Source organism: Clupea harengus, chromosome 1, assembly GCF_900700415.2.
Source record: "Clupea harengus chromosome 1, Ch_v2.0.2, whole genome shotgun sequence".
Classification (NCBI taxonomy): domain Eukaryota; kingdom Metazoa; phylum Chordata; class Actinopteri; order Clupeiformes; family Clupeidae; genus Clupea; species Clupea harengus.
Genome location: NC_045152.1, coordinates 2,687,496 through 2,699,125, shown reverse-complemented (window position 1 = coordinate 2,699,125; position 11,630 = coordinate 2,687,496). Strand labels below are relative to the sequence as shown.

General features: G+C 41.9%; 2 protein-coding genes across 2 annotated transcripts in view; both read left to right on the top strand.

Annotated features, from left to right (window-relative positions):
• The first annotated feature begins 2,029 nt into the window (after positions 1–2,029).
• cdca9 (cell division cycle associated 9) lies at positions 2,030–3,718 on the top strand. The gene is made up of 10 exons (XM_012842046.2): positions 2,030–2,213; positions 2,300–2,428; positions 2,523–2,569; positions 2,643–2,694; positions 2,796–2,857; positions 2,949–2,998; positions 3,095–3,178; positions 3,259–3,349; positions 3,430–3,516; positions 3,592–3,718. Exons 1-10 carry the CDS (start codon positions 2,063–2,065, stop codon positions 3,634–3,636), a joined length of 798 nt encoding a protein of 265 aa, XP_012697500.2. The 5' UTR covers positions 2,030–2,062; the 3' UTR covers positions 3,637–3,718.
• Positions 3,719–10,189: 6,471 nt separating this feature from the next.
• The window catches only part of LOC105913036 (protein phosphatase 1 regulatory subunit 1B-like), an 18,184-nt gene continuing 16,743 nt past the window's right edge, over positions 10,190–11,630 (top strand). The window contains exon 1 of the mRNA XM_012842047.2: positions 10,190–10,375. Coding sequence (XP_012697501.1) covers positions 10,259–10,375 — 117 coding nt within the window. The 5' untranslated portion in view covers positions 10,190–10,258. The remainder of the gene's footprint in view (positions 10,376–11,630) is intronic.

The window sequence follows — 11,630 nt, the reverse complement described above, 5'->3', positions numbered from 1 at the left end:
ATACTCTAACTGTCTAGACGGGCTCCCTTCATTTTGAGAGCGCTGTTTTGGGTTGGCTCTCTTGTTAGAATTTGCACCGCCTCTCATCTGCCAAGCAAAAAGTAATCAAACGTAATAAATGACATTACTTTGAAGTAATGAAAATAGTTCGAAAATGTTTTAACTAGTAATCTGTAACCTACTACATTTCAAAAGTAACCTTCCCAGCCCTGAACATGGCAGTCACTAGACACTAACTGACTGTCACAGTCTCTTAACATCGGATATGGCATTTGTCATGACATTTTTTATTTTTTTTTTACTTTTGTGTTTCCAAAAGCTTTATATGTGTAATTCTATGAAATTCTGCACTTGCAGTTAAACCATAGACTAATGTTTTACTCTCCAAATTGGTTTTCATTTTAAGACTGTTTACATTTTTGTTGTTATAATTATTCATTACAGCTTGGTCTCAGCTCAACAACTCCAGGGTTAAACTGCATTGAAGACCTGGAGTTCATCCTAGCACCAGAAGAGCCTATGACCAAGGTTATTCTTTGGGGAGCTAAGTTCAGCCTATGACCAAGGTTATTCTCTGGGGAGCTAAGTTCAGCCTATGAACAAGGTTATTCTTTGGGGAGCTAAGTTCAGCCCTGATTCAGGGAGACTCTCGTGGGTTTGAGGGAGGAGACGGAACACTCTTTGAATGGGTAAGGTTTGCCAAGGCTTGGACTTCCCTGAGACCATGATCATTTATTGCCACTTAACTGAATATTACTCACATTTGTAGCTACAGTTTTAACTGAGTCTTCAACGTCAAATTGCCTTCAGATTGACGTTTGTGTGTGTGTGTGTGTGTGTGTGTAGGTGTGTGTGTGTGTGTGTGAGAGAGAGAAAGTGTGTGTGAACAGCTGTATGCAGTACAACAGCCCAAGCTTAGTACATTTACCTGTGTTAAATTTAGCCTTGAATTGCAGAGGATGGCCACTAGAGGGTGCCATGTGAAACACTATAACAGTTAACAGTGGTAACAGTCACATAATGGAGGCCTAAGCAAAAAAGTCTATAGTACAACATACCTGGAAACGTGCCGAACCATCTGTCCCATTACACAGCCACAGGAAATCAATCTAGGCAAAAGCTGTCCGTTGGTTTCTCACATGTAAATATCTTGTTACATTATTACTGTATTGTTATATTTGTTCAAACAGTAACAGATTTAGCTGCTCAGACCAAATGTGGCGTTTTTAAAAGTGACCTTGAACCACTGAGACTGCTCGTGAGCTCTGGATTCATTTTATCTCACATACCAAGTCATGTGCTGCGAAGTTCCTTTGTTGACTACATGGGAAAGAAATCTCTGTATAATAGCTATGTAAGAAGTTCTCACTCTCGCCCTTGGAAATACAATGCCATCAAAAATAGGCTAAAAGAGGAAGGTTTAAAAAGCTTCTTGGTTTCACGAAGACTCGAACAGTACAACATGGCAGTGTTCACTCTCTGAAACTGAAGTAGCAGATATGATGAGGAGACATAGGTGCTAAAATCGAATGAATTCAGACTTGAATTCTAACATATTGTAGTGTCAAAGCACTTGTCGAAGGCTATTGGTTGATTTCGTTGGTTTTGTATTATTTTTCTTATTATTAGTAGGCTAATTATTATGATAATAATTGTTCTTATTATTATTAATTATTATAATAATAATTTGTCATTATTATTATTATTGAACTATTGCCACCACAGTAAGGGACACGAGAGGGAGACGTACCTGAAGACTAATTATAAGTTAATAGACGCACCAGGAGCCACTTACCCAAAATGGATAATAGCATAAGAAGAGTCAAATAAATACATTTGTCACTGTTGTCTGTTATAATAAATGATCGATAAAACGTCTGATAAGGGCTACCCGTGTGGGTATGTCCAGCGCCTATGGCACTGCTTAAAGGATCACTTCAGGTTGATTATCGAGTGGTCACGCTACACACCTGAAGCCCATTGCGTGCATTAACAGGGTGGATCTTCAGCATAAATCACGTAGCAACGACGTTTTGCATCATTACACGGGTAGTAAATTGTCATGTGCTATAGTGCAACTATGCCCCAGAGACGAACGCGAAAAGTTAGCCAGAACTCGGATGGGCAAGAAGAAGGCCTGCCAAGCCGGGCGCAAAGACGTCAGATGCTTCAAAGGAAAAAGGAGTTATTCATTCAACAATTTGAAAAGGAAGGTACGTGTTTTTAGAAGTAATTGAAATGAACATAACCCCTTAGGAGAGTTGGCCTATTTCATGTTGTCCGTCTCCTTCCCTCATAGCACAAGAACGGCTAAATGAAATGGAATCAAATCTACAGCAACTGTTGGCGACGGTGGACCGGGCATTCAAAGTTTTGATCATGAAGACCCCACAGTCTATCTTGAATACTTTACTAAAGGATGTAATCGGTACGAAGTCCATAATAATTATTCGGTAAAGCAAGCGTCGTTGGACTTGAGCGAACTGATTATTAGAAACATTTATTCTTTGTTATTTTCTAAGATTCAGCCGACAACGATCAAGTTGGAGAAGTCACAATTGCAGTCGAGGTAAGTGTCGAATGGATGTTGATCGTGTGCTGCCATCTGGCGATGAAGGTAGATTCTCACATTTGAATTGCAGGCACAATCTCCTGAGATGCACAAACCTCTCACTAGAAAACCTTCCAAGAGAGGCAAGTCTACTTCGACTTTATTTATTTATTTATTTATTTATTTGTATTATTCTTACATCAGCAGTTTTTTAACATTCATCATTGCCATACATTTATTGCAGGTAAAGTGAGTGAGCCATCGACACTGAAGGCCACACAAAGCAAGAGGGCAGCAGGTCCTGAGGTAGTGTTTGTGTGATCTTCAGCTATTTTTGACATCATCTACATCTGTTTATAGAGTGCTGGTCTGAGGGCTTTTTGATGTTGAATTGCAGAAAAGGAGCAAGGCCATGTCCATGGACGCCAAAGATGGAAAACCCCTGAGGTATAGTAACCTATGACCTCTCCTGAAGATGTACCTATGCATTGCAAAAAACCCCTCTCACAAAATGTTTGGTTTAACTGATTCATTTCTATCCAGGTGTGCTACCACTGTAAGTGCAAAACGAACTCAGTCCCGTTTTGCCAGTGTTGGCGACATGTCTCGGCCTGGACCTAAAGCCAGGTAGAGTCTAAAACACTTTCATATGACATAAAAAATGTGACCTGATTTTTGGATATACTGATCTGCTATTGTATTAACAGGCCTATTTCACGATCAGTCGGCGACGACGATGATATGTCAAGCAAAGTTCTTCCCAACTGTGTAGCAGTTATCACAACTGCCCAGGGAGAGGTAACCATGCTGTTTTACCATGGAAGAGTAGTAGCAAGCGTGTCAAACAATGTTTTCATATGCGCGTTTTGTTTTTGCAGACCCTTTTGCTAAGTGAAGAAAATAAAGATGCGTTTAACTGTGCAAAGGTGGACGATGTAGCACTTCTCCATATGGAGAAACTACGGGTAAATTATCCTTAACCGTAAAAGTAATTATGTGCCTGTTTTGGAAGTCTAAAATTCTCTTTTTTTTTTTTTCAGGATTTAATGGACCACTTTTGCAACAAAGTGAAGAGTACAATATAATTGCCAATATCATTTTTTGTTTTTAAAGTTTGTCCTTTTGAATGTAACCAGATTGAAAATAAAGTAATGTTTTATAATGCTATAAGAGTTTTAACTTTGATTCATTTTGAATGAAACCATTGCCCTCAAATACTATGCTTAATCTTTCTGCAAATGCCCCAGTGACTTCTGTGTTAACGGTGAAACGCAGTTAAGTGCTTCAGGTAAGCCCAATTCGGTTGGTTGATCTGAAAGTAACTTGAGAGAATTACAAAAAGAAATCAGATCCTTTTTGTAGTATTGATGTTTGCAGTGTCCTATGTCAAACAAAAAATATTGTCTGTGTTTTGAAGCATGAAGGTGTCCTCTTGAAAATGAGTCATTCTGTGGTTGCAAGTGCAGCGTTATTTGTTGCAAGTTCTAGGGAAGCAGCATTTCATAACTGGTGACGCAAAAAGACGGAACAAACCTCCTTAGAGAACTGTCGTTTGGATGCCAATAAATTTGGTTGAGAAACTTTAAACTTCTGTCCTTAGTGGACAATTCTACACCTCTTTGTGACACTAGTTAATCCGTTGAACATTTTCATGTACTATGATTTCTAAATTATGAGGTCATAAAAGGTTGCTAGGCGTCGTTCCAGCTACTGGATTTAAACCACCTGTTTAGTGTGTTACAGAATGTAACACCTAGTGTCATAATGGACACAGATGACACAGATCAGACTAACAAGACCTGGAATGCCAGCATGCTTATGAGTTATTACTAAATACCCTGTTAATGCTGCACAGTGCACTGATCACAGAACTGTATTTATTTGCACATTGCTAAATCTTCCTAGGCCCTACGAAAGACAATTAAAAGATGACTAGACCAAGTCATCCAGTTACTTTTAACTGATAAGTGAGACTCACATCACTTCCAGATGACATTTTGGAAGGTGTCATGTTTTCAGCTTAAAAATCAAAATTAAAAATCATACTTTCTGGCAAGATATCACTACGAAAACACACTCTTGTCCAACCAGATACTGCTTATGTAGACCTCATCAAATGCAGTACTCCCAAACCAATACAAATAAGTTAGCAAAACTTAACTTTTCTTATCAACCGGACTGCAATATTTTTCACGAGTAGTCATGTAATATGTAGTTGCTAACTCTTTACATTAGCAGGCCTGTATCAAATGGGGCTACCATTTCAGCACATGGATGAAATCAAAGGGCTAAAGTGATGTTTTCTCAGATCACAAAGTAAAGAATCGATTGGGCTTTTTGGCATGTCTCCTCAAATAATATAAAAGAACAAATGTTTATTCTAAAGATTCTATTTCATTTATCATGGCTGCCTGTTTGCAGTACAACAGACAAGGCACCAGAGGGCAGTAGCCTATGTTGTAGAGAAAGATTTTAGATATGTAAACACCACAGAATTTCTTACACTGACGAATAGCAAATATGACCACAAGGTAAGGGTTTATATATTTAGACAACGCAACTAGTACGTTTACAAGTTTTCAGGTTGACGTCAATACGTTTACAATTAAAAATAAATACGTTTGGCAGCACCAAGCTGGATGACCAGGGGCAGTTTGTCAAGAGAGACGCTTTTCTTGCATTCTCTGCAGGTATCAATTTTCATAGCCGTTCACATTTACTGTTTGTTTGTTATGAGCACAGAGTTAGAGAAGCCAGAGGAGTGGAGTGTTGGAGCACACAGTCATGACATCTCTGCAGGTGCACATTCTTAGTCATGTACTTGCCAAGGGTTAGTATGTCTCTTTAAAATGATGCAGTGTTCCTATATTATACCCAGGCCCCTGTGTCTGACATTAATCTATTATTTGTACAGTTTACAGTGATAAGACTGTCCATCATTTTCAAAATGTAACGTATTAACAGTTAAATGTAGTTCTATTTGCCTCCGGGCTTGTTTAGGTAGTTTATTAGCCCTGCACATGACATTATCACTTAACAATCATATGGCTGTTAGCCCTACACATGACATTATCACTTAACAATCATATGGCTGTTAGCCCTACACATGACATTATCACTTAACAATCATATGGCTGTTAGCCCTACGCATGACGTTGACAGAGAAGTTGTGAGGTACAGAGTTATGTAAGTGTGAATGTCTTGGGTGAGCTACAGTGAAGAGGTTTTGTAGTAAGGGCAGTTTTTGACTGTCCTCTTTTTGTCCCCTGCATAACACTCTTCATAAACTTCTGTCCTTAATGGACAATTCTACACCTCTTTGTGACACTAGATAATCCGTTGAACATTTTCATGTACTATGATTTCTCAATTATGCGGTCATAAAAGGTTGCTAGTCGTCGTTCCAGCCACTGGATTAAAACTGATTGTGTCCATGTGTGGACTTGTGGCTGTCACACCCACACGCTGTATCCTTAGTCACTTACACACATACACGCCCACGCCCACACACACACACACACACACACACACACACGCTGTATCCTCAGTCACTCACACACATACACGCCCACACACACAAACACACACACGCACACACACACACACACTGTATCCTCAGTCACTCACACACACACACACACACACACACACACACACACACACACGCACACACACACAAACATACACACACACACACTGTATCCTCAGTCACTCACACACACACACACACACAAACACACACACACACACAAACACACAAACACACACACACACACACACACACACACACGCTGTATCCTCAGTCACTCACACACATACACGCCCACACACACAAACACACACACACACACAAACACACAAACACACACACGCACGCACACACACACACACACTGTATCCTCAGTCACTCACACACACACACACACACACACACAAGGGCGTCAGCAGCATTTTGAGAGCGGGGGGGACATATTTTGGCGGGGGGTCTGGGGGTTCTCCCCCAGAAAATGTTGAAAGATGTAGATGCAATTTCCCGTATTCTGGTATATTTACCATGTTTTTAGATAAAAAATGATCTCTCTCTTTCATTGTTTTTCCTTGGAGTCGGCATGGTCTGCAATCACTGACTACTATTATGTTCTGGTAGACTGGGTAAACCCAGCCCGATCTGCAATCTTAAATAAGATTGAGCTTGGTCTGGTGATAGCCAGGATAATGTTTTGGTGTAATACACAGAGGACTGACACTGACAACTTTAGCACTTTATTCTCCACTTAATGAGAGCAAAATATTTAAAAGGAGGATTTAAAAAGTCGTTAGGAAAACTAGCATGTTAGCTAACATTAACACCAGATTAGCTCACGGTTGTTAAAAAATAAACCACCTTCATTTTTTTTTGTAGCTACTTGAAAAATACATCCTGGTCATCCCTTTCTGCCTGAAACTGACGCCTAGGTCTGAACACGGCCAAAAGCACAACATATTTCAGTCCCAGAATAAAAAATCAACCAATGCTGTTCCACTAATGGGTAAATAAAGTATGGTATTGCCTGGTGCTAGTTGTAGGTAAATAGCTTGCTTATGTAGCTATAATCATAATGTTTGCAGAAGGATCTATGTGACTTAATGCTATTATAGCCAGATAATGTGTCATAAGGGTGCTTTGGCCACTAAAGGGAAAACTTGGGCAACTCTGACTTACTTTCCTCTTCCTCGAAAAAAACCTCCTTCCATCTCGTCTGTGGAACAGCTAGCGCAACCCTTCAATCAAAGGGTATGGGAGTTGAATCTGGTGCGTGATGTGCAGGAAACCAGGAAAACGCGGAGTGGATTTCTATTGCTATGGGTATTCTCCCTACTGATAAAGTGGAACGGATTTGAATGTGAAGCAATGAAAAGAACGCTGGACTAGTAGACCAGTCATGCACTAATATTTTGATGGCAAATGTGGGGGGGTCCAAAAGACTTTTTTTTTAAAGTGAGGGGGACGTGACCCCCCCAAGTTATATTGTGGCGACGCCCATGCTCACACACACACACACACACACAAACTCTCTCTCTCCCTCTCTCTCTCTCTCTCTCACACACACACACACACACACACACAAACTCTCTCTCTCCCTTTCTCTCTCTCACACACACACACACACACACACACACACACACACACACACACACATACACACATGTATATACACTCTCTCTCTTTTCCGCAGCTTCTTCTATTTTAAACTAAAACTGCTCCATCTCTTTATTAAAGTAAGTCAGGTTGTGATCTGATGTGCTGGGATTAAATGAGGTTTGGTAATGCTGAGTGTAGGTGGCACTCACACATAGACAAAGACACACACACACACATACACACACACACACACACACACACACACACACAGAGAGAGAGATGTTTGGGCAGAGAGGGGGCTGATGGGAAGGTGGATTTGCTCACATAATGATGTGCTGCTGGTCTCTATACCTGCTACATCTGCATGCTGCTCACAGCAATTTACAAACATCTCTCTCTCTCTCTCTCTCTCTCTCTCTCTCTCTGTCTTTCTCTTTTTTTTCTAATCTCACTTTCTCTCTCTCTAACCGGCCATCTGTCTCTCTCACTCGCTGTCTGTTTCCACTGGAGCTCTCAATCACTCCTTCTTCTCTCTCTCTGTTCTTACTCCTCTGTCTCTCTCTGTTCTTTCTCTCTCTCTCTCTCTCCATCTCTGTTCTTACTCCCTCTCTCTCTCTCTCTCCCTCTCTCCCTCTCTCTCTCGCTCTCTTTCTCTCTCTCTCTCTCCATCTCTGTTCTTACTCCCTCTCTCTCTCTCTCCCTCTCTCCCTCTCTCTCTCTCTCGCTCTCTTTCTCTCTCTCTCTCTGTTCTTTATCTGTCTTTCATATACACTATATACTCACAATGCCCATGCTGCCCCCATCGACTTCACTCTTACAATGCAGAGCACACCGGCAGTACCTCCTCACCCCTCACACACACACACACACACACACACACACACACACACACACACACACACACACACACACACACACACTCAGAAAAGGGCATATCCTCACAACTTTCTTAAACCATTATCTGTGCGTAGTGTATAGCTGTTGCATGCAAACACATACACACACACACACACCCACCCAAACACACACAAATGGAGATGAGGGAAGATAAAGGTTTTATCTTGAGTCCCAGTAAACTTCAGCTTAATGTGTTGCTCTCACACCCTGCCCTCCCTCTCCTTTCATTCTCCACCCCCTCCCTCCCTCTCTTATCCTCTCTCCACCCCGCTCCCTCCCTCTCTCAGTCTCTCTCTCTTTATCCTTCCCACCCACTGGTTTTTCTGTCAGTTCATCTCCCTCACCCCCTCACACACACAACGCAGGTTCAAGGAAACAGATGAAGGATGGAGAGATTACAGACAGAGAGAATGACGGGATGAGTATGACTGAAAGACAGGAAAAAAGAAACAGGACACTGTAAGGTATAATAATAATAATAATAATAATAATAATAGCAACAGCAACAATACCAATAACAACAACAACAATAATAATAATAATAATTGAATTGCTATTGTGTTGAGTTATTGTGTTCTATTGCTTTACAGAACGCACACGGAATGGACAAGTCAAAAGGGGAAAAAATGATAATGCGATAAGATAAACACACAGAATATACTTATATATAACTATAATGTACACACACGCTATATGTTGAAATGAAAGGATATATAAATTAAAAATAACTAAATAAGTACAGATTCATTAAAGTAACGATTCATTAAAGATGAAAGATGAAGGCTACATACTGTAAGTGCTATAAATATGAGCAATATGTATAAATAGGGATTGGACAGGACCCACAGAGGAAGCAGATGGAACATTGAGGGCAAAGCGGACCCAGAACAGCGTGTGCACGTGTGTGTGTGTGTGTGTGTGTGTGTGTGTGTGTGTGTGTGTGCACGTGTGTGTGTGTGTGTGTGTGTATGTGTGTGCACCCCCAACTGTTGCTTTTTATAATTTACATTAATTCTGAAAAAGGGTGTAAGTTTACGAGCTAGACAGAAAATAGAGAAGAAACGAGGAACTGATTCTTTTTCTTTCAGTGTTCCCGCCCTCCTGAGGCTCGTGCAGAGAGAGAAGGGCAGCGAGACACCTGGGGTAGGACCGAACAAAATAGTAGGAGGAGCCACAGAGAGAGAGAGAGAGAGAGAGAGAAAGATACAGTGTGTGTGTGAGACAGAGAGAGACAGCACAGAGAGAGAGAGAGAGAGAGACAGGACTGAGAGAAAGCGAGAGCAAGAGAGAGAGAGGACGTTCTCTCTTACACAGAGAGAGATAGGGTGTACAGCAGTGAGTTATTAGCCGAGAGAGAGAGAGAGAGAGAGAGAGAGAGAGAGAGAGAGACACATGACTTTCTCTCACACAGAGAGAGATAAGGTGTAGAGCAGTGAGTCATTAGCGGTGGACTCCACAACAGAAGGCAGCTCTCCCTGAATGAACGTAGGAGACTCCAGACTCAACGTCAGTTCCCCTAGAGGACAAAAGCACACAGAGACACGCAGCAGCACAGAGACAGACCTCAGCGTCAGCCCAGAGCGAGAGCAAGAGGACCGCAGGGACACACACGCACACACACGCACACACACACACACACACACACACACACACAGACAGACAAGGACACACACGGACAGAGCGGAGTGATGGAACCCCTTCTGTCTGCTGAGATGGAGGGAGGAGAGGCGAAGGAAAGGAGGAAGATTCAGTTCTCGGTTCCGTCAGTGGTACCGACCCAGCTGGACCCGCGTCAAGTAGAGATGGTAAGAGCAGTGTGTGTGTGTGTGTGTGTGTGTGTGTGTGTGTGTGTGTGTGTGTGTGTGTGTGTGTGTGTGTAGGTAGTTCATTTTTATGCATGTGTATATTTGAGTGCTCACATATGAAAGTCACAGTTTCTGAACTATCTCAGGATTCTTTGTAAATTGCATCGGGAGTCTGTAGGCGCAGTTTGCACACAGACAGACACACACACACACACTCACACAAAGACACACACACAAACACACACACACACACACACACACACAGAAGTTCATTCTTTGTTCCCTTTGTTATTTAATGTAATTTAAAACTTCAAACTGTGTCAGCATGTCAACTATGTAAATGTACGTGTGTGTGTGTGTGTGGTATGTATGTATGTTTGTGTGTGTGTGTGTGTGTGTGTGTGTGTGTGTGTGTGTGTGTGTGTGTGTGTGTGTGTGTGTGTGTGTGAATGTGAGTGTGTGTGTGAGACAGATTATGAAATAGGACATGCTATGTAGCATCCATCCCTTTATCTTGTGCAATGGGACAGAAAATAGTTCATGCCATTGAGGCACTTACTGGATCAAATGATGACCCATTTGTAATGAAGAAAAAAGAGAGTGATGAAGAGAGAGAAAGAGGGAGGGAGAGGGGAGGGGAGGGGTTAAGGAAAAGGGAGGGAATGAAAGAGAGAAGTAGCATCATGAGGGAAATATAGTTGGAAATAGAGAGAGGTGGCATGCTGGAAAAGAAGGACAGAGAAGATATGATGAGAGAGAACAGTGGAGAGTGAAGAACAAGAGATACAGTGAATAATGATGACAATCAGGAGTGAAAAATGACAAGGCAGACAAACAGAGAGACAGGAGACAAACAGTGAGACAGGAGACAAACAGAGAGACAGGAGACAAACAGAGAGACAGGAGACAAACAGAGAGACAGGAGGCAAACAGAGAGAGACAGGAGAGGACAGAGAGACAGGAGACAAACAGAGAGACAGGAGGCAAACAGAGAGAGACAGGAGAGGACAGAGAGACAGGAGACAAACAGAGAGACAGGAGACAAACAGAGAGACAGGAGACAAACAGAGAGAGACAGGAGACAGACAGAGAGACAGGAGGCAGACAGAGAGACAGGAGACAGACAGAGAGACAGGAGAGGACAGAGAGACAGGAGAGGACAGAGAGAGACAGGAGGCAAACAGAGAGACAGGAGACAAACAGAGAGACAGGAGACAAACAGAGAGACAGGAGACAAACAGAGAGACAGGAGGCA

Coding starts and splice junctions, on each gene's coding strand:
- cdca9 (XM_012842046.2), top strand. CDS start 2,063: ATGTGCTATAGTGCAACTATGCCCCAGAGACGAACGCGAAAAGTTAGC. Junction 2,214..2,299: donor TCAACAATTTGAAAAGGAAG/GTACGTGTTTTT, acceptor CTTCCCTCATAG/CACAAGAACGGCTAAATGAA. Junction 2,429..2,522: donor TTTACTAAAGGATGTAATCG/GTACGAAGTCCA, acceptor TTATTTTCTAAG/ATTCAGCCGACAACGATCAA.